This window comes from Miniopterus natalensis, chromosome 20 (assembly GCF_054644295.1).
Source record: "Miniopterus natalensis isolate mMinNat1 chromosome 20, mMinNat1.hap1, whole genome shotgun sequence".
Taxonomy (NCBI): Eukaryota; Metazoa; Chordata; class Mammalia; order Chiroptera; family Miniopteridae; genus Miniopterus; species Miniopterus natalensis.
Genome location: NC_142100.1, coordinates 25,351,688 through 25,378,280, shown reverse-complemented (window position 1 = coordinate 25,378,280; position 26,593 = coordinate 25,351,688). Strand labels below are relative to the sequence as shown.

Below are 26,593 nucleotides of genomic sequence, written 5' to 3'. Positions count from 1 at the left end.
AGAGGGCCGGTCCCAGGGCTCACAGAAGTTGGAGGGCGTGGTCCCAGGGCTCACAGAAGCTGGAGGGCGCAGTCCCCTGGCTCACAGGGGCCAGAGGGCCAGTCCCGGGGCTCACAGAAGCTGGAGGGCACGGTCCCGGGGCTCACGACTGCTTCGCCTTGTTCCTGTTCTCCTGGAGCTTGGTGTGCACGACTTTCAGTGTGGTCAGGAAGTTGCCGAGGAAGAGCACCAGGAACGTGAGCCCCAGCACGAACACCTGGCCGGAAGGAGGAAAGGCCGGGCCAGCTCTGAGCTCCCCCTGCTGAAGTGCCACCCCACCCCCAGGCCTCAGAGCCCCTTTAGCACAAGCTCCCCACAAACCGCGGGGTTCTGCCAGTGAAAGGCAGAGATCTGGGCCAATGGGCTGAAGGACTTGAGTCCTCAGGGTCAGGCAGGGGCCAGGGGAGCTCCTGGGCCCCGGTGGCGTTCAATGGGGAGCCCTCCCTGAGGGGCTCCCAGGCCTCTTCAATTCCCTCCCACCGTCTCCCAGGCCCCAGCAGCAGAGATGACTGGGCCCCATGGGGGAGGGCTAAAGAAGGAATCTTTCCTGAGCCGGCCCAGCCTTCCCCAGGACCACCGCTGCACACGGCTACACACACACACACGGCTAGGCTACACACACACAGCTACACACACACGGCTACACACACACACACCATACCTGCCATTCTCTGCACTCCTCGTGGCTGGAGAGCTCAAACAGCGTGACTGCATTGTAGAGCTGCCAGAACTGCAGAGAGGGAGGGAGGCAGGCTCTGCTCAGCCCCCAGGTCCCCTGGGGACCACGTGGGAAAGCCCCAGGGGATGCACCAGGACCCCCAGCTTCTGGTAGCAACTGCCCTGAGACACTGAAAACCCCCTAAAGGGAACTGGCGCACCCTGAGACAGAGTAGCCCAAGTGCCAGTTCTAGCTCCTGCCTTTGGCACCCCTGGACCCGGGGGGGACTGTCATAGCCCTGGAACCCCATGAGGCCCAGCTCAGGGGTGGCCGGTGAATGGAAGACAGGCCTGCAGACCTTCTGTTCCTGGGGGTCAGCACAGAGTAGGGGATACCCACAAACGCCAAGGGTACTCACGTGGCCACAGAACAGGAAGGGCAGGAGGAAGGTGAGGCCCCGCCACATCCAGGACTGGAATCCTTCTGTGGAGAGGGGGATGGCTGTGTGAGGGGGGGACTCGGGTGCCCCCACGGCCCTGCCATGTACCCACTGCTCAGCCATGCCAGGCACCCTGAGATTAGCTAGACGCACACACACAAGGGGGGGCGGAGGGGAGACAGGCCTCAGCTCTTACGGGTGCGTGAGCGCTCGCTATGAAAACCACCCAGAGAATGGGCACACCTGTCGCCTGGCCCGACGGCCCTCAGCCTCACGTCACCGAGAACGAGTGGGCCTGACGACACTACGGAAGGCTGGTGTGCTTTTAATAATTTAATTTGCATTCTATAGTGGACTTTTGATTGCACCATGGCAACAGAGTCTTGACAAAGCAGGGCCTGCTTTGCGGAGCAATTTGAGAGACATGACCATCTTAAAAGACAGCGTAGTTTCATTAAAAACAGTTTCCCCTGAGAGTTTAGATGAAAGGTCTCCAAGCTTTCCTGATTGGACACCCACCCCATGAGCTAAAGTTACACACACTCCCAATATACATACATGTATATGTTTATATATTTGTATGTAGACGTATTACACATAATTTATATAGGGTGTCCCCCCAAAATGTATACACACACTTTGAATAATTAATTATGAAGTCAGTGTTTCCTAAACTACATTTCATTTTCAAAACTGAGTTATCAGCTGTTACAGTGTGCATACATTTTGGGGTACACCCGGTATTATAAATCACAGACAGAAAAACAGACATTTAAAAAGAAACAGAGAAGCCAGCTGGTCTCCCATGTAGCTTCGGAAACGGAATCCACGATGAATTATGAGAAGCAGCTCGGGGTGTGGCAGGCCTTGTTACGTCCTGACTGGCCCGTGCTCCCGCTCGGGGAGTTAGGGGCGAGGTCTGGGGGAGCAGGCAGGGGCGGGTACTTGCCCCTCCACCCCCAGGCCGGCTACTCACCCACGGTGAGGTCCAAATGATTCCTCTCCCCCAGAGCCCGCAGCCGGTAGAGGCAGCCCCTCTGGTAATAATACTGCAGGAACTGGACACAGCCTGCAGGGGGAGGGGGCACAGCGCCCCAGGACTGTGGGACACCTGCACCGCAAAGGGGTGCGTCTCCGCCGCCCAGAGGGTAAAACCCTCTCCCACCCCCAACACACACACCCACCTCTCTAGACTAGAAACTTCTAGAGCTTTCCTAGGCACGCAGTAGGCACGCAAAAGATGCCCACACGGCAAGACAGTTCCCTACAATGGGATATTTGTGCTGACGTGGAAAAATGCCCATGGTGATTGTTAAAAGGAAAAAACACACCCAGGTTATACGCAAAGCCATGCGTACAGAGGGATCCCGTGTCCGTGGACCATGTACAACGCAGCGTATATGTATATACGTGTTTGTAAATAAAAGTGTTCGAGAGGACACAGACCTGTTACCAGCGGTCACCCCTCAGGGCGGGATTGTAAGGTCCGGTTCTGGTCCAGGGAAGGAAAAGGCAGCGATGGGGGCTCCGGGGGTGGGGGTGGGGGTTGAGGGGTAGGATGGAGTTGATCTGGGGGGCAGGTAGCTCTTTTCTTGATTTCTGGACCCTCCCCTGCCCCAGACTGGCCAGGGACCTCCCCCAGGCCCCTCTCCCTTCCGGGAAAGACACCCCTCACAGGGAAGGAGGGGGCCCTCCACAGGGAACCGTGGCCCCTCCCCTGAATGTAGGCGAGAGATACTCACTCTGAAAAATGGAAAACGCTAAAAACTGACTGCGAAACTTCTGATAAATCAGCCCGTTAGGCCTGCGGAGAAGTGGGGGAGAAAGGTGAGGGGTGCTGGGATATCAGGCCTCCATCCCGCCCATCCTGTTCCGACTGAGAGGGACAGAAAGGTTTTACAGTGAAACCCAAGTCCCCAAGGTCCACCCTTCTTGACCACCCGTGTCCGTGGGGCTAGACCCAGTCCACTCCATCTCTGCTTTCAGTCTGTTCTAGGGACAGGGGAGCCCGTGTAGTTTTGGAGCCGAAGTTCCCACGGGTTCCCCCTCCCTCTGGGCCAGACTCCTCGGTGCCACAGCCCTGTCCCTGGGCTGTTCTGTCCAGCCTTGCTCCCGGTCACCTTCGCCCGGGGCCAGCAGGCGGATGGTACATTCCCAGGAAAACTCCCCAGGGCTCGGTTGTAAGCTGGTCACACTCTCCTTGGCCCCATCAGCCCAGGCCAGGGGGCCTTGGAAAGCCACATGCCCCGTCACCCACCACCAGTCCCTGTGCACGGCCGCCTGGGGACGGGGGGAGGGGCTGGGCCGGGCGGGAGGCACTCACCAGGTCAGCATCACCCCGGACAGGAACGTGGACACGTAGTGGTGAGACACCCACCAGCCTTTAATTCTCGGAGGGAACAAGAGAAGGGGAAGCTCAGGCGGGGAGAGAAGCCCAGGCACCTCCTGGCTCCCCAGCCTGTGCGTGCCGGGGGCTTTGCCTTCCTCCCTGCCCTACAGAGACGCCCGACCGCACGTACACCGCTCACCGGTCAGCCACGGGGCCCACAAAAGCACACGGGCCTCTGGTGGCTCCCAGCTCCCCCGAGATCACAGCCCCACCTCCCTGTCCTCTCCTCCTAGAACCACAGCTACCGCAGGACCCGCTAAGGGCTCGACTGCGTGTCCCCAAAACTCTTAGGTTGAAGCCCTAGCGCTGGATCTGACGGTATTTGGACATGGGGCCTCTAAGCAGGTCACCAAGGCTAAATGAGGTCGTAAGGATGGGCCCCGATCCAACAGGACTGGTGTCCTAATACGAAGAGGACTGTACGTGCGCAGAGAGAAAAGGCGCCTGAGGACACAGGGGCCGGGCCGTCTGCAAGCCAAGGAGAGGCCTGGGGAGAAACCAGCCCTGCTGGTCCCTTGGTCTTGGACGTGCAGCCTCCAGAATCCTGAGAAAATACATTTCTGTTGTTTAAGCCGCCCCGGCTGCGTTTCCTCGCGGTAGCCCGAGCTGACAGGCAGGGCCTCGAACCTGCTGTCCTCTCTGCTCCCAGACCGAGGCCGGCCAGCCTCCCCCCAGACCTCCCCCGGCCGGCCTCCCCCCAGACCTCCCCCGGCCGGCCTCCCCCCGGACCTCCCCCGGCCGGCCGGCCTCCCCCCAGACCTCCCCCGGCCGGCCGAGCTGAGCCAGCCAGACAGCCCGCTCCGGGTCCCAGTATCTCGTTCCATCTTCACGGTGCTCACTGCTGTCTGAAGTTGTTCGTTATTTTTTCTCTCACTTTGTTTTCTGAGCCCCTGCCCCACTCGGACCCCAACTCCAGGAGCGCGGGGTCTTGTCTGTCTGGTTCCCGCTGTCCCTGCCCAGAGCAGGTGCTCGGCGAGTGTGTCGAATAAACACAGAACACGCATGTTCACGTCCACGGAGCCGCGGCCGCCTACAGCACCCCGGACGGAAGCGGGGACATGGCAGAGGGCACGCGGCGTCCCGCCCCACCCCGCACGCGGCCGCCCCCTGGGAGCCCCGCGCCCTGGCGAATCTGCTCACCCAGCCCAGGAGCTGCGGGGCCCCTGCTGCCAGAACCCCGCGTTCCCCCAGCTCAGGGCTCTCGCTCCACGGCAGGGGAGGGGTCCTGGCTGTCACTGCCCCTCCGAGTCCGGGCAGCCTGTGAGGAACGCTGGGCCTGAACCCCTTTGCCCCTCAAAGTCCCTGAGTCTGTCTCAGGCCTTTGCTGGCCTTCCCCTGCCACCGGAGTTCATGGGACGAGACAAGACGTCCGTTCATTTCTCGGCTCCGTCCCTCCCTCTTCCGTGTCCCTGCCTTGCCTGTCGGAGTCTACGGGGCCCCTGGCACTAATTTGCTGATAGAAAAAAGGCAGTTGGCCCCATCCTCAGGCTTTTAGCTTGAAGAGCACCCAAGGAGCCTCCCTGGAACCTTCCCAGTCCTCTGCCAAGCCACACACAGGTCCTGGGGCCCTGGCAAGCCCCGTGCTCCTTTGTCCCACTCCCTGCAGCTCTCCCCTGGGAGCGGCCGAGTCAGACACAGGCTCCGGGCAGCAAGCCTGGGGAGCAGCAGCCTCGAGTTTCACGGCCTGCGGTGCCCAGGGCCCAGCGATGACAGCTGCCACTCAGCGGCCCTGGGAGAGGCTAGGAGTCGCTTCTTGCCCGGCCCCATCGCCCACCTGCACACCCCAGGGATCTGGGCAAGGTCTGGGGCACGTGTGTGTGTTTACATAACGCTTTCATTGTGGTATCATTCAGACACCACACGATGCACCCATTTAAAATACAGATTCGCGGGGTTGTATTGGTGCCACAATCACCACTATCAGTTTTAGGACAAAGAAACCTGCACCCAGCAGCAGTCACTCTCCGGGTCTGTTTTGGACAGAAACGAAGCTTGCAGGGCTGGGGGGCTTTTTCATGAGCAGATGGCAGACGCCCCAGGAAGGGTGGTGCCCCTGCCAGAACGTAGGGGCAGCGAGCCCTGGCATATGCGGATTGTGCCCAGGAAGACCGTGGCCCTCCCTACAGGGCACCTTGGCCGCGTCCGCACGTGTGCACAGGATACGGCTTCTACGCGGAGCATCGCTCCCTCGCCGGCCACCACGACGCCTTAAAGGCTCGTCAGAGCCCGGTGCCCACGGGCCAGGAAAAAGAATACGATGCCTGGTCCACTCTTTGTTCTGGCCCAGAACTAACTGGAGGAGACAGGGGCTGTTTGGCCTGTCTGTCCGTCACCCCCACCCTGGTTCCAGGCCTCAGCTTTTCTTTCGGGGAACCAGCTCACCCCCACACCTGGTCTGGATGGCTTGGGGTGCAGCTGAGTAATACATATAACAGGGCACTTCACCCAGAGCCAGCCAATCGGGGCTCCGCATCCCCCCCCTCCAGCCACAGAGATGGGCTCAGGGATGAGCGTGTGACCCAGGCACAACCAGTCACACAGACGTCTCAAAATCACACCGAGACTTGGGCGCCGAGGAGACCGAGGAAACCCCGGGCTCGCTGCTCCAGGGGGACGCCCACCGGCGCCGCTGGGAGCCCGAGCAGGCGCCAACTGAATAAGGGGGTGGGGGTGGGGGCTGTTAACGCTGAGCCCTTTTTATCTCCTCGAACGATTTATATAGTCCCGTAAATCCCCTTCATATTTACTCCTACCGGGGGTGGTTTTCCATCATTTGCAAAATTTGCAGGGAAGCTGACTTGCTTATTGCACGAACTGAGCTAATGAGCTACTTCAAACATGCGAGGCGTCAGGCACACAGCAAGGGTGGCTCATCCATCCCAGCACGGGGGAGCCCCCCTACGCCCCCACCTCTCTAGGCCTGCTCCCCTGGCCACACCCCGGATTCAGGTCTCAAGAGCGATGTCGAACAGGATGAAAGCGGCTCGGTCAGACCAAAACTGGGCACCAAGCCTCCAGGAAGCCCACATGGCTCAGTGCCACCTGTCCTTAGGACACGGGTGTGGCCCCAAGGACCCTGCCGCATTGCAGAGCTGGGGTTGAATTCATTTCTACAGAGGCCATGGGGCATTTACTGGGTAGTAATGCTGAGCTCCCGAGCTGGCCCCGGGACGCGTCAGAGATGAGAGAGGTCGTGTTCATCCCTCCCCCCCCCTCTTAGCTACCCGTTTCTTCGCTGTTCCCTGGTAGGGGCCCAGTGTGCGGGGACAGAGTGCACCACACACAAAGCTCTGCATTACAAGCTCAGAGACAGCACTTCCCGTTGTCCCGTCAGAGCGCAAACTGGAAAAGCCCAGGAATAGGCCCCAGCTAACACGTTTGGCAAATAAGGCTTGGCTTTGGAGCCTCACTTTCTCCCTTTGTCCCCCCCCCCACTTTCCCAGTGTGCCCCACACCTGCAGGGACCTCCACTCAGTCCTGCTCCCTTCTCTCTAGTAACTCCCATCCACAGCTTGTCACACTAGAAAAAGAGCTGACAAGAGTAACTCTTACTAAAGGGTTAGTGACTACTAGAGACACAGCGTGCCCCAAACACGCTTAGTACGAGTCACTGCCAGGTGGGTGAGACAGACAGCAGGTCCACACTACAGGGAGACAATTAGTAACCAAAAGCCAAACGCCCCGGCCCATTTCCCCACTAAATGCTCCCCTGGCTCCCCTCCAACCACACGCCAGAGCGGAGAGGTGCTATTCACCAAAATTAAGGCAAACTATGAATGTGATATATTGGGTAAGATTTTCTGCTTCAGTGTTTCCCAAAGCATGGGGCGCGTATCAATGAGTTTTCGAGGACACTCGCGTGGAACACTCGATGACACTGAATTATCTCTTCTGTTCTGATTCAGTCCAGGAGAGGGTCCCGGGTAGATGCTAGAACGCCTTTAACGCGTCCCGGGATCCGTTCGTCTCCCTTTCTACACGCGAACACGCACGTAGGAGACCGCAGGCCTCGGGCCCAGAGCCTTCAATAGATTAGACAACGACAACAAAGTGATCTTTTCATACTACTTCCTCCTTCCTGCAAGTGATGCCGCTTTTCCATGTAAAGTGGTGAAATAAAGTTTCCTTTTAAAATAAATATTTAAGTAAGGGGGGGGTGGGGGAAAGAATACGGCTGATTTAAATGATGCCCTGGCTGGTGTGGCTCAGTCGGTTAGGCGGCGTCCAGGGCACCTAGAGGTCCCCAGTTCGAGTCCCAGTCAGGGCACATCAACCCCCAGTAGGGGGCGAGCAGGAGTCAGCCCGTCGATGTTTCACTCTCACATCGATGTTTCTCTCGCTCTCCCTTTCCCTTCCACTCTCTCTAAAGATCCATTTTTTAAAAAATTAAGAAATAATAGCAATAAAAAGCGGGGGAAATGACCATCCAGGCGATACAAGGACGCGGCGAAAATGGTGTGGCGGGGACAGGAATGAGCGCAGTCTGAGAAACACTGATCTTTTCTAAAAGGCTACGTGCTACGGGGCTGCGTACCTGAGGACGGCCGTCCCCCTGGTCCGTACCTCTTGGCTCTACCTTCGGGGTAACGCCCGGCAGAGCAGGGCTCTGCCCTAAGGGACCACTGGGCAGAAAAGTGAGACGGCGGCAAATTATTTCGGGGAGTTGGGAGACGCCCCCAATTCAATACATGCTCCTGGTTGTTCCTGATTAGCCCCCAGGCGAGAGGAAGGGGGGAGGGCTTGGGAAGCTGTAACTTCTTGTTTTAGGAAAGGACAGGAACAATGGTGCAGAGGGGCTCCGGTGCCCACCCCAAAAAGGAATCAGAACTATGGGAAATGGGTCCTGCAGGGCAAGCCGTGGATCTCAACTGAGTCCGGAGACTCATCTCCCTGTGGGGGACCAGCACTCAGAACCCGGGCGTCCTCGCAGTGACCGTATCCCAGTTTCCCCTGGGGAACCAGCCCCTCCCCGACACGCAGCTCCTAGGCTCCCAAGGACAGCCGCGGGCCAGGGGGAGGGGGCTCACGCCCGGACAATCACAGCGGCGCAGTCTCTGGCTACAGCGACTGGCTCCGGGATGGGCACGGGATCCAGCGAACACCAGTGGGACCCAGGGAGGCTCCTGCAGGAGAGGAATGTGCCCTGTTTTGCCGGGAACGCTAGAAGTAAAGACCTGAGCTCGGGGCTGCCGGATGCCCCTACGTGGAACCTGAGAACGGACAGCACAGTGGACGGCAGAGGCCAGAGGGGGAGAAGCCGCGTCCTGACGGCGTTGTCTGAGCACCTGGATGAAACCTGACCTGACGTCAACCCCAAAGGGCCCGTTTCTCGACATGAGGAAATAGATTTCCTGCTGTGTTGAGCCCGTGTGAGTTAGGGTTTCTTGTGAACAAGAGACGGACTACCCCAAGGAGGAAGGGAATGCAGGCTGAGGGTGACAGCCCTCCCCTGGCTCCCCTCCACGCCCCGCCAAGCCGGGCCCCCAATTACCTGGATCCATTGCTGATGAGAATACTCTCCCGGATCGTCAGGGTGCAGTAATACCACACCAGCAGGAAGTTAAAGACTTCGTCCGTGACCCTGGCGTGGAGAAACAGCCCCCGGAGGGGAGCAGGCGTGAGGACCAGGGACGGCGGTCCCGGCCCCAGGGCGACGGAACAGCGAACCAGGCCGAGGGCTGCCCACAACGGGTGCCTGCGGACCCCTCCTGGGCCCCGGGAGGCAGAGGGGGCCTGGCCCTCAGGCGTCTTCCCTCCCCCTTGAGTGCTCATTGCCCTCCTTGCCTTTCTGCCCGAATCCTATCCGCCCACAAGGCGCTCGCTGAGGTTTCCCTCCTTCCCTGGCCACCTAGCCCACAACAGCCCGTCTCCCTTCCAGATTCCTCCCGTCCGACGTGACGCTTCTGGTGGGACGGCGACAGGAGGGCTTTCGTCAGGAAACCTTCATAGGCTATTTTACGCCACCCGCAGTGACACGATGCGAACTCCCTCTGTCCCCTTAAACCAGCTGGAAACCTTGTGGCACGAACAAAACCAACTCCCGTGGCCTGAGCTGTGGGTGAGAGGAACGTAAGAGCTCCCTGCCTCCTGTGCAGGGGCCGCAGGCCCGAGCAGGCCTCGGAGGCGGACAGAGCGGCGGCTGGAGCGGGCTGTGCCCCGGTGGGGGGCCGGGGGGCCGAAGGGTCTGCGTTTCCTGTAGCTGCTGTAGCCACGGGGCACACACTTCGCGGCCTGAAGCAACACACGTTCCCTCCCTTAAAGCTCTGGAGGTCAGAGTCGGAAACGGGCCACGTGTTCCTTCCGGGGGCTCGAGGACAGAATCCGTTTCACTGCCTCTTCCAGCTCCTAGAGGTGGCCCCGCACAGGTCCGGCCTCTGCTTCCGTCTCACATCTCCTACCGTGACTCTGACCCTCCCTCGTATAAGGCCCCTGTGATGACACGGGGCCCACCAGTTAATCCAGGATCATCTCTCCGTCTCGGGGTCTTTTTTTTCCCCTTTAACCTCACTCGAGGATATGCTTTTACTGATGTTAGAGAGATAGAGAAAGGGGGAGAGAGAGAGAGAGAAAAGCATCGATGTGAAAGAGAAACACCGATCCGACTGGGGATTACACCCGCAACCCAGGCATGTGCCTGCAGAAGGAGCATGGTCCTGCCGGCACCTCGAGCTCAGGCTTCTGGCCTCCAGACCGCGAGGAAACCTGTTTCTGCTGTTTTAAGGCCCCCAGCTCCTGGCGCTTTGTTACACGACGCCCCTTGGAAATGAAGACAGAACCGGGTGGGGAGCAGTGGGAACATCCAGGCCCTGGACACCACGCCACAGGTCTGCCTCTGAGGGCCCGAGGCCCAGCTCAGGAACCTGGTTGCCCATTGAGAACTCTCACCCCCTTCCAGAGGGGTGTGCGAGCTGGCATTACTAATGGGTGCGGCCTTTGCCCTCCAGGGAAGCGGGCCAGGCCCGAGGCAGAAGGCAGGCACGGGCCCAGGGCCTAAAAGAGCCTTTGTTTGGACGTTCGAGTGGCCAGACCAGCAAGTGGACTCCCAGCCAAGTGCCTGCTAGGAAATAAACCCCTAACGCGCGGGCCAAGTGCCCGAGCTGTGCTCGACCGCCTCCCCTGGGGCAGGAAACCCAGGGCCACAAGGAGAAGCGAAACCCCTGGGGCACCGTGGCTCCGGCCCCTGGCCTCGTCCTACTCGGACAGCAACGGCGATGCTCTCAATGCACCCACGGGTGCCCCGCGCTGGGCAGAGCCCTCCACGGACAGTGTTCACACGCTGAATCGTCACAGGAATCCTGTGAGGTGGGCACTGGTGTTACCCTCATTGTATCGACGGGGTTCCAGAGGGAACCTGCCCGTGGTAACAGCCAGTTAGTCTCAAAGCCGGGAGCAAACCTGGGCCACCTGTCACCCATCTCTCTCTCCTTCTCTGTCTCTCTGTCTTTCTGTTCCCTTCCTTCCTCCCTCCTTCTTTCTTTTTGTACTTGACGTATATAATTCACATACCATAACATTCACCCTTTTAAGGTATTCATTTGATGGGATTTTTTTTTGTATATTCACAAAGCTGTGCACCCCTCACTACGACCTAATTCCAGAACATTCTCATCGCTCCAAAAGAAACCCCGCGCCCATTAGCAGTCACTCCCCGTTCCACCCTCCCCTCAGCCCCAGGCAACCACTAATCTATTTTCAGTCTCTATGGAGCTGCCTGATCTCAACGTCCCACAGAAACGGAATCCCACGATACGTGACCTGTGGTGACCGGCTTCTTTCACGTAACATACAGGGTGGGGCAAAAGGAGATTTACAGGTAGGTGTTTGTACGGAAAATAATAAATCATACAAAGAAACGGCTTCACGTACCCACGACTGTAAACCTACTTTTGCCTCACCCTGTAACGTTTTCAAGATTCACCTGCGCCGTAGCCTGGCTTAGGACGCCGTTTCTTTTTCATGACCAAGTAATATTCCACTGCACAAGTATACCAAATGGGGCTCTTTCTTTACCACATTCTAAGGCATCTCCGGCAGCCCTTTGGTAGGTATTGGATGGATGGATGGATGGATGGATGGATGGATGATGGATGGGTGGGTGGATGGATGACGGATGGATGGATGGATGGGTGGATGGATGATGGATGGATGGATGGATGGATGGATGATGGATGATGGATGGATGGATGGATGGATGGATGGATGGATGGGTGGATGGATGATGGATGGATGGATGGATGGATGGATGGATGATGGATGGATGGAGGACAGGATGCTACTTCTTATGAGAAATGGCCCTTCGCTATCTACACACATCTCGTCACACCAAACACTGCGGATGCAGGAGGGACCCCAGATCCCTCTCCCAGGGCCCCCTCGCCCCCAGCATGCCCCACACCCCGCCAGGCTGCGTTACCTGTAGTGAAGGACAAACTGACAGGCCACAGCACCCAGGAGCAAGATGATGGTCAGGTAGAGCTTGAACTTCTCATATTCGTCCTTGTAGGCGAATCTATGACAACAGACATGCCCAGGAAAGGTCACGTGACTATCACTGCATCTGCAGTAATATAACTATGTTCCATCGGGGGCGGGACCGTTGGCCCATCAGGGCCTTGACTTATATCCCGTAAGGACCTTCTGATCCCACTAAAAGGGGAGACCTGACCTTGAAGGAGTGGTGACCATCAATTAGGGAACAAGGGCCGAAAGCTTCCCACGTCCCTGGACTCCCTCTTTAGGGCTCCGGGAGTGCTGGGGACAGGCAGGGAGCAGAGACGGTCCCCTCCCCAAACCAGCTACTGCCATGGAAACGCCAGGGCTCCATTTCTCTAGAAACTGATCGCTTTTGGGTGGACACGACTGTCGGCTTTCCAGGAGAATAGCGTACGGCGAGGCGTGGAACGGAGCAGAGCCGTTTCTCACGGGAAACCGGCAGTCCTGTCCTCAGCTGATGGACTGCATGAAGGAAGAGAGGAATCCTTTCTCTCTCGGGGGTTAGCCCGCCGAGGAGGAGCGCGCCAGAGAGGCCAAGAGCCGGAGCGCTGACTGTTCGCGGTTTTCCGTTTATGCAAAAATTCTAGTTGGGTCCCAACTCTCCTGAGTTGAAAGAGCAAAACGCCTGGATTCCATAAAGCCGGGCGGGGGTCTGGGACACTTACTTGGCCTGGTTGCTGAGAAGGGTCACACTCACGTTGCCGAGGACCAGGTTCAAGTACAGCCTGGAAGGAAAGACCTGTGAGGCCGCCACATCCCTAACAGCCCCGGGAGTGGCCCCAACCAAAAATATTCAGACGTGATAGGCACCGCTGGGCAGCCCCAACGGGAAGGTGGGAGTTATGCAGACCACGTGTCCTAGGCCTGGGCGTCTGTCCGCAGCAGGGGGCGGGGTGTGTGTGTGTGTGTGTGTGTGTGTGTGTGTGTGTCTGTGTGTGTGTGTCTGTGTGTGTGTGTGTCTGTGTGTCTGTGTCTGTGTGTCTCTGTGTGTGTGTGTGTGTGTCTGTGTGTGTGTGTCTGTGTGTGTGTGCCTGTGTGTCTGTGTGTCTGTGTCTGTGTGTCTGTGTGTGTGTGCCTGTGTGTGCCTGTGTGTCTGTGTCTGTGTGTCTGTGTGTCTGTGTCTGTGTGTCTGTGTGTGTCTGTGTCTGTGTGTGTGTCTGTGTGTGTCTGTGTGTCTGTGTGTGTGTCTGTGTGTGTGTGTGTCTGTGTGTCTGTGTCTGTGTGTCTGTGTGTCTGTGTCTGTGTGTGTCTGTGTCTGTGTGTGTGTGTGTTCCCAGCTCCTACCCATTCTTCTTGGGCAGATAGGCCTCCATGTCGAAGAAGATGTTCTGTCGCTCCTTGATGCTGACATCGATCTGCTGAACCAGCTCCGCCTCCTCCCGACTGGCCTGGCGCTTGTACCTGGGGTCAGAGGTGAGGGCGGAGGAGCTGCAGGGGCCATTACTCGGGCTGGAGGAAGAGCCCGGAGGCTCCGGCCACTGCCCTCCCTTTCTTCCGTCCCAGTGCTTCTGGCAGTCTCAGTCCTCCACCTGAACTCTCGGGGTCTGATGCGGGCTCCCTGCTAGCGAGCCTCGTGACCTCGGGGATGCCCTTCAACCTCTCTGCCTTACTCTCCGTGTCTAAAAAACAGGCATCGCATCAAACATCAGGCCCACCTCCTGCACAACACCGCTGTGGCGAGTGAGTGAGTAAATGAGATGTAAGGTATTTAGAATGATACTGGACACACAGTACGAGCTCAGTGGAAATCTACTGGCAATATTCTTCCCACTATTCCTTCTCCCCGCCCCCAAATAACTTTGATTTAATCATGAGAAGGAAACTAAATGGAAAGCTTACAACAGAGCAGAATTACATGTCAGTGTCTTTTGCAAACTAAGCTAGGACACGAAGGGTCTGGGGCTGTGCTCGCTACTGTTAAAGGAATAACTTGCCCTGGCCGGTCAGGCTCAGTGGTTAGAGCGCCCCCTGCAGACTGGAGGGTCCTGGGTTGGATTCCAGCCAAGGGCATGTACCTGGGTTGCAGGCTCCATCCCCTTTGGCTGAAAGGGTGCCTTGGGCTGGGGTGGCCGAGCCAGAAGGGAGAAAGGCTGGAGGGCGTAAGCCTGGCCCTGGATCCAGTGATGCCTGAAGCCGCTCCTGGTTGGTTTTTTCCCCATTACAATTTCCATTCTGTGCTCAAGCCAGTTCTGAGCTGGGTTTCTGAGCCTGAGAACCAGGGGAGCCCACCTACCTCTGGAGCGCGCGCTTCAGGTCCCTCAGGCGCGTCTTATGCTTGCGGATGGAGCTGCTGCAGGACGTCTGCAGCGCCGTCACCTCCTCCAGCTTCTGCCTGTAGATCCTGTGCGTTTCCTGAGGGATGGAGCAGCCGGGGCAGGGTGTATGAGTGAACACGAACAGGTCATTTTGGGTAGTTTGCTTGTGTCAGGGGGCATGGCTACCGTTTCCTCTCCTACCCGGGCTCCATTCTTCCTGAGGGTAACAGCAACCAAATATGACTTTGAGGGGCACCTCTCAAATATGACTTTGAGGGGCCACCTCTCAGTCCAGGTGGTCTATGAGTAGAGCTGACAGTCCCCACGCCAAGAGTGGTCCTGTCACCCAGGCCTGGCCAATCGGTACCTTCCAATCCCCTGGCAACTGTTTGGTTCAGACACGGACGTATGGCTTAAATGGGCCAAGGAGGGTCAGCCCCGGGACCCTGCTGGGAACACTGGCTCTTTCTCCCGGGTTTGCTAACCTGGCAGCGGGCACACGTGGGGCTGCTGAGTGGGGAGAGCCTGCCTAAGAATGAAGCCAAAGAGGAAAACAGAGCTGAGACATGGTAAGAGGCAGAGTTCTCAGCTCATCTCAGCGCCTGGCCCTAACCGCGCCCGAGTGTGATGCCATCCAATACTCCCAGTTATGTGAATTCATAAGCTCCTCCCCACTGAGGCCAGTGGGAGCTGGGTTCCTGATCCTGGCAACCAAGAGAGTTCTTACTGTGTCGACTGCGGGAAGGGCCTACCTCTTCCCTGGCAGCCAACCCGCCCTACCCCGGGCAGGTCACTCCAATGAACTCCATACCTCATTCCTGGAAATAACCATTCAGGGCCACGAGGCCGCGGGAGATACAAGAGACTTTGCCCCAAAGCTGGGAGAATGGGACACAGTCGCTTCTCGACATCGCACACCACCCCCAAATGACGCCGTAGGCCGGGAAGCAAGCCCGTCCCTCTAAATTTGGTCATCTGAGACAAATACCGACAATCTGGAGAAGCCAGCGCGAGGGATGGGAAGCGTGAGATGAAATACAACGATCCAATGAACACATTTAAAGCGGTTGTCTTCCTGGCTGGTGGAGACACGTATACTCAGCGGAGGGAGAGAAAAGGGAGATGGTCCGACAGGGAGGCCGGAGCCTAAATTCTCGTGCCTGCCAAGCCAGGTCCCCAAACACGCAGGGTAAGCCAGAAGGTACCGGAGGAGGAGGGAAACGGCGTGAGCAGGAACAAGCAGGGCAGCACTGAGGCCCGCGGACAGCAGGTCTCCCTCGGCTCCCCGGCAGGAGGGCTCCGTCCCGCGAGTTCAAACAGTGTCACCGGTCGCTCCCTCCTGGGCCCCCAGGGAGGAAAATTCTGTCTCTATTTTATTTAACTTTTTATAATTTTTAAATAATTTCAAACTTGCAGAAGAATTGTAAGAAGAGGACAAAGAACTCCCCTCCTCCCTTCCCCCAGATTCACCAGCGGTTGGCATTACGCCTCCCCCCACCCCAGTCCCCATGCGTGTTCTTTTTCTATATCAGGAGTCAGGAATTTATAGCCCACAGGCCAAATCCAGCCACATGATTTTGTATGGGCAGTAAGCTCGAAATGGTTTTTCCTTGGTTGGGGAAAAAACAAAAAAACGAAGGGATATTTCGTGACAAGTGAAAGTCTATGAAGTTGAAATTTCGGTATCCGTAAGTAAGCTGTCCCTGAGCGCGGCCAGGCCCGCTCATTTACATGTTCTCTGTGGCCTCCCTGGGACGACAGCCGCAGAGCGAGAGGTTGTGACAGGGACCATATGGCCCGCAAGGCCTAGAATCCTCGCTACTTGGCTTCTGCGCCAAAAAAAGTTTGCCGCCTCCTTTCCTGAACCACTTGGGAGTCAGCTGTGGAGGGCACGCTTCCTTAGGCCTTAGTGCTTCATTGTATTTCCTAAGAACAGGGACCTTCTCTCATATCCACAGTGCAACCATCAAATACGGACAATGTATCCTTGGTACCCTGCAATGCCATGACCTCCAATACCACCCAGATTCAAATTCTGCTCACTGTCCATTGAGGGCAATTTCCCCCCAGATCCTGGACCCAATTCGGTCTCCTGCCTTGTACTCCTGTCTGTATCTCTCTTTAAAAAAAAAAAAATTTTTTTAATTGATTTTAGAGAGAGGAAGAGAGAGGGAGAGATAGAAACATCGATGACAGAGAAACATCACTTTGATTGGCTGCCTCCTGCACACCCCCTACTGGCAATCGAGCCTATAACCCAGATATATGCCCTGCCCAGGAATCGAACTGGTGACCTCTTTGGGGTTGGATGCCACCAAGGGGAGGTAAGACCAAGACTGCAACATCAGCAGCCAGATGCTTACCAGGCCCTCTTCAGTTTGAATTAATATTTAATTTCAGCCCGGCCAGCATAGCTCAGCGGTTGAGCATCGACCTAGGATCCAGGAGATCGCGGTTCAATTCCTGGTCAGGGCACAGGCCCGGCTTGTGGGCTCCATCCCCAGTCAGGGGCCTGCAGGAGGCAGCCGATCGATGACTCTCTCATCATTGATGTTTCTATCTCTCTCTCCCTCTCCCGTCCTCTCTCTAAAATCAATAAAGACATATTTAAAAATATATATATAATTTCAAAGTAAAATATGAAGACATTATCCTTATTAAAAAGTAAAACATTACAGCTACAGCTGGAGTCAGCTTTGAACACACCTCTGTCCTTCCTTCCCATCCCCAGAAGTAATCACTGTTACCAGTTTCTTCTAGACCTTTTCCTACGGAGTCTTCCAGACTGTATTCTATGTATCTCTGTATTTCTACATTTTATATAGACCTGTATCTATATATACACATAAATACATAGACATATATATATGAAAAGTACACTGTTGCAAAAACTAATCGTCCCTAATATGTATTCTCCTTTGCTTCCTTTTAGCAACAGGACCCCAAAGAGCTGTAGCTGGGCCTACGGCCTACAGACTACATTTCCCAGCCTCCCCTGCAGCCAGAGGTAGTGGCACCACTAAGAGTTAGCCGATGGGATACAAGCAGAAGTGATGCCTATAAGTTCTGAGCCACATTTTCTATGAGGATCTGCTTGGCCTCCACTCTCCCTTTCCCTGGCTGGCATATGGCAACAAAGGGTCCAGTTACACTGAAACCAGAGACAAAAGCTACATGATATAAATGGCAAAGCCCACTGTCCTCTCCCCGGCCAAACCAACCAGCATCCCAGGTAACCTCGTATGACAGAGCTTCCAACCTGTGGTGGTTTAAAAACATGACTTGTCCATCCTTTAGCACTCCTCACATAGAGAGGTGGGGGTCTGTTCCTTCCCCTTAAATATAGGTAGGCTCGGGGCTGGTTGGACCAAAAAATATATATACGCATATACATGGCAAAAGTGACACTATATATTTTCTGAGAACAAGTTGTGGAAGGACATCTGGCTTCCACCTTATTTGCTGAAACACTCACTCTTGGAGCAAAAAATTCAACTACCCTGAGGCCACCATGCTGTACAGAAGAAGTTGCAAGTAGACACTGATAAACAGTCCCCGCTGGAATGACAAACCTTCTTGTCATTCCAGCTCAGGCACCGCAGGGATAAAGACATCTCCAATTGACTCCAGCCCCAGCATGTGAGCTACGGCCAGCCACTTGAGCCTTCCCCGCTAAGGCCCCTGGCATCACAGAGCACAGTCAAGCCGTCTGGACTGTGCCCCGTCTAAATTCCTGACTCACAGGATCCGTGAGCAAAATGCAATGATTGCTGTTTTACGCAGCCACGGATAACTGGAATCCCACTCACCCTGGAGAAAGAAAGCCTCTTTGGGGACTCTCTCTGTTATAACAGCATAGCTTATGCTTTAAAGCACAGACTTTGGATTTTTTTTTCCCCCTCACCCGAGGATATTCTTTCCATTGCTTTTCAGAGAGCGTGAAAGGGAGAGAGAGAGGAAGAGAAACATCGATGTGAGAGAGACACATCAGTGTGTTACCTCCTGCACAAGCCCCAAACGGGGCTGGGGATCAAACCTGCAACCGAGGTACAGGCCCTTGGCCGGAATCGAACCCGAGACCCTTCAGTCGACGGGCTGACGCTCTACCCACGGAGGGAAACTGGCCAAGGCTAGGGCCGTACTTTCGATTTTTAAAAAAATATATTAACAGTATCAGAATACGCATACGATTCCACAACTTTCTTTTCTTACTCAGCAAATCCGCGTTCAAAATCTACCCATGTCAGAATGCATTTAGCTCGCTCCTTTTAGCGCTGTGCAGCATGTCCTGCTGTGGAGTCGCGACAGTCTATTTAAGCCATTCCCCTGCTGCTGGGCGTTTAGGTTGTTTCCAGTCTCCTGACTACCACCCACGATGCACCACGGGTTAATATCATTGCACGGCCTGCCTCCCCGGGAACACACGCTAGGATCTCTCTGGGGAAGAGTCTCTCTGGGAAAAAGAAATGGAATTGCTGGGTCAGAGGGTGTAGGCTTGTTTTTAGTTTTAACAGATCTTGGCAAACTGCCCACAGGGTGGCTGTACCAATTTACGGTCTCACCCACGGCATATGACAGTTGTCCACATCTCACCAACTCTCAATGCTATCAACACTTTTTAAAATATATATATATTTTAAATATATATGTGTTTTTATTATTATATATGTTATATATGTTATTATTATATATGTTATCATATATGTTTTATTATTATGTGTTATATATATTATATATGTTACATATGTTATTATATATTAACATATATATGTTAATGCTATCAACACTTTTTAAAATATATATATATATTTATATGTTTTTATTGATTTTAGAGAGAGAGGAAGGGGGAGAGAGAGAGAGAAACATTGATGAGAGGGAGACACATCCAGGGCACAGCAGCTGCCTCTTGACCACTGTCCATGGGTGGTTCTGGGAGGTGAGGGAGCTACAATTCCTGCCTCCCTTGGAGTCCCCAGCTACCCTCCTGCATGGGGGTATCTCCAGCAGACCCTTGGTGGGACCTGTGCTTTGAGATGCTCTTTGCAGGGGCAAGATGAACCACCCAATCCTGCCTTTCATCCAGTCAACCCGGGCCTGTGGTCTCAAATGGAACCGGTCACCAGATGGAGGCCTTCTGTTGTTTCTGCCAACGAGACAGCTAAGTCCCCTTCTGGTTAATGTCCCCAAATTAAATACATGCTCCTGGTTGTTACTTACTAGCCCCCGTGTCTGTTAAGTGACGTCCTGTGGTCATGCCACCGGCCACGGGGCCACGCTCAATTCATGGACGGCTGAAACCCCAGCCAGCCCAAAACCAAAGTAACTATAGCGACCTGACCTTGTCCGGGAGTCCGGCGAGGCCCTGGCTGATGTGAATCACAATAAAAAGAAATCAGATCCTTTCCTCTGGAAATTCCCAGAGATTATGACTTTTGGGGGGAGGGAGGAATTCTACAGACCTTTCAAACGCTCCAGGGCCCGAGGGTTAGGTTTCCCCTTTCCTCCCTTCATTTGTAAAAGGGAAGGAGAGGAAAAACCCAGAGACGGTCTACGTCGCCCCAAGAAAGGTGAAATCGGAGAGATACAGGCATGGAACCCATGAAGCCCAGATGCTGAGGTAGATGTAGGAAAATTAAGATAGACCGAGGTTTTCTGGTGGAGAAAAAAAAAACACACGAAAACCCTTCCTATTGCTACCCTTTCTGGCTCCCTTCTGCCCACCTGCCTGCCTGTTGTAACCCCCTTGTTCCCAACAAATGACTCACATCTGAAAGTCTGTCCAATACATACCCAGTGACACCCTGTTTATCATATACACATTTCCAGAGACTTTCATCTGAGGCGTTCAGAACTCTCACGTTTAATATGACAGGGAGGGGCCTCCCCATACAAGGACAGACAGACGTGGGAAGTGAACGTTTCGAGAACTAAGTTCTAGTGCCCGACTTTATCACCAAATAGCTGTGTGACGCCCCAGTTATAAATTAGCGTGCCCCAGCTTCAGTTTCCTCACCTATGAGTTGAAGACAGGGTGTTCTGTATGGGTTTTTTTTTTTTATCTTAACCCCCAGGGGACCCTGTGGCTTTCCATCCGTCACTGGCCTCTGGCCCAGCAGCTGCCACCGAAGCCCGAGGCCGGGGGGTCCCTCTTCCCCAAGCGGCCCTGTTGCTGAAGCACTAAGCAGGCGACATCACCGCCTCCACCGGCTCAGCCCTTCTGCGGCCCTCGCTCTGCGCCAGGGGATGAAATCCGGAGCCAGCGTCGATTCCGCCCTGTCCCTCGCACACGGGAACCCCAGAGACGCCGCGCAGAAGCAGGACAGCAAATCAGACCGTGGCCTCTGCCTGCCAGGACTTGCTGATGGCTGTTAATTGCATTAATTGCGGAGCTCTGAAGTGTGAAGGCGACGCCTCCTCCCTGTCTAAGGCAGGGCAAGGGGAAGGAATGGGGAACAGAAGCTCCACACAGCAAACCTCTCCTCCCACTCCGGACCCTAGCGCCCCCCCCCGGGGCACGATGTGAGAGCTCAGCAGGACCAAGCACCAAGAAGTGGCCGAGTTTTCCCAACGACAAGGGTCCCCGGGACCCAGGCCCTAGACCTGAGGGAGAGGGCACCAACCCACACATGCTGGGCAGGCCCGCGAAGGGAGACCCTGTGGCGCTGGGTGCCTTCCCCTCTGCTCGCGCCCAAAACTGTCCCCGCTCTGCTCACCTTGACCTGCAGCCTCACGTCTAGAAAGACCCATTACAGGCACCCTGGGCGTCACCGCTCCCCTCCTCCGGCCACGTCAGAGGCCAGCCAAGTGTGGACAGAAGTTACAGGCTCGGGGGAAATGTCAGCGCTCAGCCAGGGCAGGGAGGAGCTGGGCGGAGGTGTGGGAGCGGGCCCAGCTCCGAGAAAACGCACACAGTCCCCGCAGCTGCGACCGCACGGCCCCGTCTCCAGAAACGGTCCAGGCGTCCCCTTGGCCAACCCCAGGTCTCCTGAGGCCTCTGAGAACCCCTGCCCCGGACCCACAGCAGCAAAGCCATTCCCTCGAGAGGCCTCTCTTGCCCCCACCCCACCCCCTGCCAGGCCCGGGGCCAGAAGGGCGAGGGCAGGAGAGCAGCCCTCACCCCGCTGGGGGGCCGCCCAGCTGTCAGCGCCGACAGATGCCATCCACCAAGCCAGGGCCCCGAAGGCGGACAAGGGGGGTCCCCGGTCCCTAAGCAAAGCCGACGGGTTCCAGGCGAACGTCTCCCCGGCGCCTCTTGCAAACGGGGCTGCAGCTGAGCCGCCCCAGCCGACGGGCCGGGCCCGTGGGGTTAGGGGACGCCCCTGCGGAGGTGGGGGGCTGGGCTGCGCTCTCGGAGCCCCAGCACCTACCTGTCCCCTCAGGCCTCCCCCCGCGTGGACACGCCTGGAACTGCCCCTCGGAGGCCACAGACCAACTTTCTGCAGCGAAGGCGGTGCGCGGAGCCAGGAGCCGGTGCGACGGCCGGGAAATGGGGGCTTCGACCGGGCGCCCCAAGTGGATGAAGCGCCCAAGTGCTGGGCGATGGGAAGGGGCTGGCCCTCGCCGACCACCCGCCTCCAGGGCCCGGCCCGGGGCACCCCCGGGGCCCTGCGGGCGCCCGCCGCCCGGGCTGGGGGAGCGGGGCGCGGAGGGCGCCGCACCTGGGCGGGCAGAGCCGAGGGGCCGGGCGGCGAGGCCTCACCTGCAGGTCCTGGAAGTCTCCCTCCAGCTCGTGCCACTCGCGCTCGCAGCGCTCCAGCGGGCCGGCCATGGCGCGGCGGGGCGGGGCGGGGCGGCGGGCCACAGCACCCCACTGCCGGCCGCGCGCCCGCCGTCCTCGGGCCGCCAGCTGTCCCTGCGCAGCCGGAGCCACGCGCGCACCTGACGTCACGGCCCCGCCCGGCGCCCGCCCCCGCCGGGAGGCCGCCCCGCGCGTGCGCACGCGCTCCCCCGGCGCCGCCCCCGTGCGCCGCGCGCGGGCCCGGAGACGTCGGCGGCGCGGCGGGGGGCGGGTCTGCGCCTCGCGAGGTCCCTCCGGGCCGGGCCCGCGCCTGCGGAGCTGCTGTAACTTAGGTGGATACATTGTGTTTGTTGGCAGCGTCCGCGGTCGAGCGGGAGACAGGCGATTTGGGGGGACGGGAAAGCGCAGCGTCCCTGGGCTTTCCCCGCCTGCGCCAGAGCCGGCGGCCCGGGTCGCGGGGACTGACGCGGGCTCTCCATCGGGCCGCCGAGCGGGGCGGGGCAGCACAGGGAGGGCCCTGGCATGTCACGTTGTCATTATTTACTGCAACTAGTTAACGTCCTAGATCCCTGACCTCTGCCACCCCGGGTGACTGTCCCAACAGCTGTTTCTGTCGCTCATGACGCAGCCGCCGCAAAGCTAACTGAACCCAGATTCCCTGCCCTCGAGATCTGTCCCTGCCTCGCTCCCCGGTCACATCTCTCATCTCAGCCCCCATGGCCAGCCACTGCCTGTTCTGCCCTCGCACTGCTGGGTGCCAAGAGCCAATCTAGGAAAAACGCCTGCCCAAGGGGACGCGAAGGTGCCAAGGGTCTCAGGCTGTGGCCCGGGAGCTCGGTGGCTTAAGAGCATCACCCGGATCCGCCAAGGTTGCGGGTTCATCCCTGGTCAGGGCCCATCGCAGAGCCAACCAATGAATGCATGCATAAGTGGAACAGCAACAAAAAAGAAAATTCCAGGGACTTTTCCTCCATCCGCTTCCCACAAGATGCCCTTGCTCAGAATAGTCCCAGAGATTTGAACAAGCGATTTGTGCGAAGATGTTTACAGCAGCGCTTTTCCCATCACCGCAGGCGTCCCACCGCAGGGAGGCGGGGAAGGAAGCTGCAGTCTGCGTTTGGGGAAAACTATGTGGCTGTTTCGGGGATCGCTGCGGGAAATGCATGCCTGTAAACAGGTAAATGAAGTCACGGTGATTAAAAAAGTAGAACCCAAAATAATGTGTGTATACTGATTATAAAGTGAGACGATCACTTGTGCACCCTGAAAAAGATGAAGTGAATTTAGTATAACGGGAATGGTCCATCGGGCCAATTGATGGAAATTTTATTTCCTGAAATGTCGTGCAGGTGTTTGAAATTTTAAACCCGTCTTGCTGTTCCCGGGTGCAGAATGCAATGGAAACAGCATTATCAGATTTCATTTAATGTTTACTCCTCAGGCATCAAGATGTCCTTTTTCAGTGATTTGCATTACTGGACCGGCCTGGCGCCGGATGGAGCTGTGTGACGTATCTGCCCCGGTCAGGAAGACCTGAGTGCAAATCTCGGTTCTAACCACCTGCCGGGTGTGGGCTCCTGAGAACCTAATCCACCTTCTCTGTAAACTGGGGGTCGCTCTGGTCGGATTGTTGTGAGGGTTAAATGCAGTGGATGGTGTAAAGTGCCTGGCAATATGTAAAGCACTGACTTTACATGTTTGGGGGTATATTTTTAGTTTTTATTTTTATGTTTTGAGGATTTCAAAAAATACATAATTTTAACATAATGAGAAAAACATTCCATGGCATGCTAAGCACTCTCTGTTTCCCTCAGATGTTATCTGTCTCTCTCTCTCTCTCTCTCTGACAGTCTCTTCAGTGATATCTATTTGGGCTACTCAACCCAGGATTCACAGCTTTCCAACCCATTAAGTTTAAGAGTGCTTAAATTTAATATTCTCTCTTCTTGAATGCTCAGTTTGGTCCTTTAACTTAATTAGAGCAGGATGGTTATCCTTTACTCCTGTAAACACTCCAGGACTGCTCTTACATTCAAATGAAACACATGCAGACAGCTCGGGGTCTGTATGAAGAAAAAAGAAGGTCTGGTCTGACAACAGGTGTTCACATTTCTGTAGCTCCACAGTGTTCCTTGCTGTTGACACGCAGCAAGAAGTCTTTGTCTTTTGTGGGACTCAGGCTTACCATTAATTTCTGACCATCACCACCATCACCTGGTTCACTCGCAGGTGACTGCGAATCGTAGTAACGGAATAAAACCTTGTCTGTCTCTGTTTTTTTCTCAGTTCTTCAACACGGATCTCATAACCTCCACCAGCAAAAACAAGAGTAACGGATTGATCGTTGTATGCGCTCAGGGAAACAGAACGTTCTAGGATACGTGAGCCATCAATTGTTGTAGTATATGTCTGGTCCGTAGGCATATCAAAGGCAAAGGCCCCCACAGATTGTTCAAGGTGCTCGAGGTGCTTCCCACAGCCCGTGAACGGCAGATGCGGCTCCTTGCCATCTCCAGCTGTTGTTGGTGAACGCCTTTTGGTGGCATTTCTCCTAAAGTAACAGGCCTTCTTTTCTACAGCAAGGCCCGAGCGTAGCTGCATAAAGTGTATCTGGCAAATTTCTTTGGCCTCCTGTTGGGAATTTCTCAACCCGGGAGATTTTACCAGGGCTTTTCTCGCTGAGTTGTTTATCTCTGCTGGGGAAATTTCAGTGGTTGAATACTTCATGGCGGGCTTTATATCTCAGGCTTCTAAGTTATAAACATGAAGGGCTGGTTTCAAGTGATGAGGTTTCCTGTCGTTAATACTTGGCAGTAGTTGATGCAGTTATATTCCAACTCCTATGTTTGGTTTTTTTAAAAAATATTTTATTTGGGGATATTTTTAGATTTACCAAAAAAATTTTTAAAACACCCTGCAAAGATAACATAGAGTTCCCACCTACTCCTCATTGCTTCCCCTAACGCCGACAGTGTGCATAACCGTGACACCTTTGTAAGTATTCTGTGGGAGGCTTTTCATCAAAGTTTCCACTCATTTATATCAGCATGAACTCATCTTTTTCTGTTTTAGTCAATGAGTTATAACCCATTATAATAGTTATTTATTTTGATGCTCAAGCTGTCACAGACTTAGTCACTGAGACCCACTTCAAGCCGGCTTGTACCCTTTTCTCTCTTTTTTAAATCCTCACCGGAGAATATTTTCCCCATTGCTTTTCAGAGAGTAGAAGAGAGAGAGAAAGAGACACATCGACATGAGAGAGACACACACCCCGATTGGTTGCCACAGGCACCCTGACTGGGGTCCGGGATGGATTCCCAGGAGGGGGCATTCCAGAGGCAGCCAATCAATGACTCTCATCATTGATGTTTCTCTCTCTCTCTCTCTCCCCCTTCCTCTCTCTGAAATCAATAAAGATATAATAATAATAATAAATTTCCCCAACCTCCAATGGCCACGATCAACAAAATATGAGTGAAAGTGCTTGATAAAGATTTAGAAATTGAACACTTCCTAATCCATCTCAAAAGCCATCTAACAATATCTGAGGAATGTATTTATTATAGACACCTTCGCTGTCCTCATTTGTTGTAGACACAGAAAAGCCCTATATCCTGGATTCTGGCCATCGTATCATTTTAAAGGCCCTCTGCCAAGCAACAAGGAGAAAACATCGAACGTCTTTCTATGTTTTTCTCTTTGTTCGATGTATTTGAAGAATTAGATCTGACAGTTCCCTCAATGAAGCCGTACTTACCAGGTTCTTTTGTATGGTGGCTGATATTGGTGGAAGATTGTAGGTAGTGGAAAATTCACCAAAATGTTTTCCAATGACCAGATGAAATGTTGGAGGCTTTTCATGTTTTTTGTTTTGTTTTGCTTTTTTAAAAAATAAATTTTTTTTTAAAAAAGACTAAAAGATTAAATCTTGTTTCATTGCGCCACCTGCTGGCAGCTTCTCAGAATTTCTGTTTCTTCCAACAAAAGGTAAAGGCTTGTTCAACAAAGATTTCTTAACAAATATTGTTTTTTCTTCCACCTGAAAAACTACCACTCACAGAGTCTGGGTAGTAGAAATATTTCAATGTTCTTTATCTTTAATAAAACAAAACATTTGCTTTCCCAGTTTTCAACAATGAAAATACATTACCTTTTTATTGTGACAGATAACATATAGTTTAAGTAATAATTATAAAGAGAATGCATGTAACTAAGACTCAGTTCAAGAATAAGACATTGGCAACAACAACAAAAAAGAAATGGCCCTGGCCGGTTTGGCTCAGTAGTTAGAGTGTTGGCCTGCGGACTGAAGGGTCATGGGTTCGATTACGGTCAAGGGCACGTAACTTGGTTGCAGGCTCAATCCTGGGCCCCAACTGGGGCATGTGAGGGAGGCAACCAGTTGATGTGTCTCTCTCACATCGATGTTTCTCTCTCTCTCTCCCTTTCATTTTCTCTGAAAAGCAATGGAAAAAAATATCCTTGGGTAAGGATTAAAAAAAAAAAAAAGCATAGTTACTGTTGCCAGATATATATAAAACAGAGAATGTTTGGCCTGCAAAGCCAAAAAAAAATTTCT

General features: G+C 54.9%; 1 protein-coding gene and 1 pseudogene across 1 annotated transcript; both read right to left on the bottom strand.

The window, feature by feature from the left end:
• Positions 1-22,044, bottom strand: TMEM120B (transmembrane protein 120B). Its single transcript, XM_087828733.1, has 12 exons — positions 21,973-22,044; positions 14,252-14,370; positions 13,303-13,419; positions 12,684-12,743; positions 11,939-12,034; positions 9,017-9,106; positions 3,460-3,525; positions 2,879-2,940; positions 2,113-2,205; positions 1,116-1,180; positions 701-769; positions 1-256 (listed from the first exon to the last, which is right to left on the bottom strand). Exons 1-12 carry the CDS (start codon positions 22,039-22,041, stop codon positions 143-145), a joined length of 1,020 nt encoding a protein of 339 aa, XP_087684859.1. The 5' UTR covers positions 22,042-22,044; the 3' UTR covers positions 1-142.
• A 1,694-nt stretch (positions 22,045-23,738) lies between these two features.
• LOC148090817 (interleukin-33 pseudogene) lies at positions 23,739-25,913 on the bottom strand (annotated as a pseudogene).
• Positions 25,914-26,593: the final 680 nt, after the last annotated feature.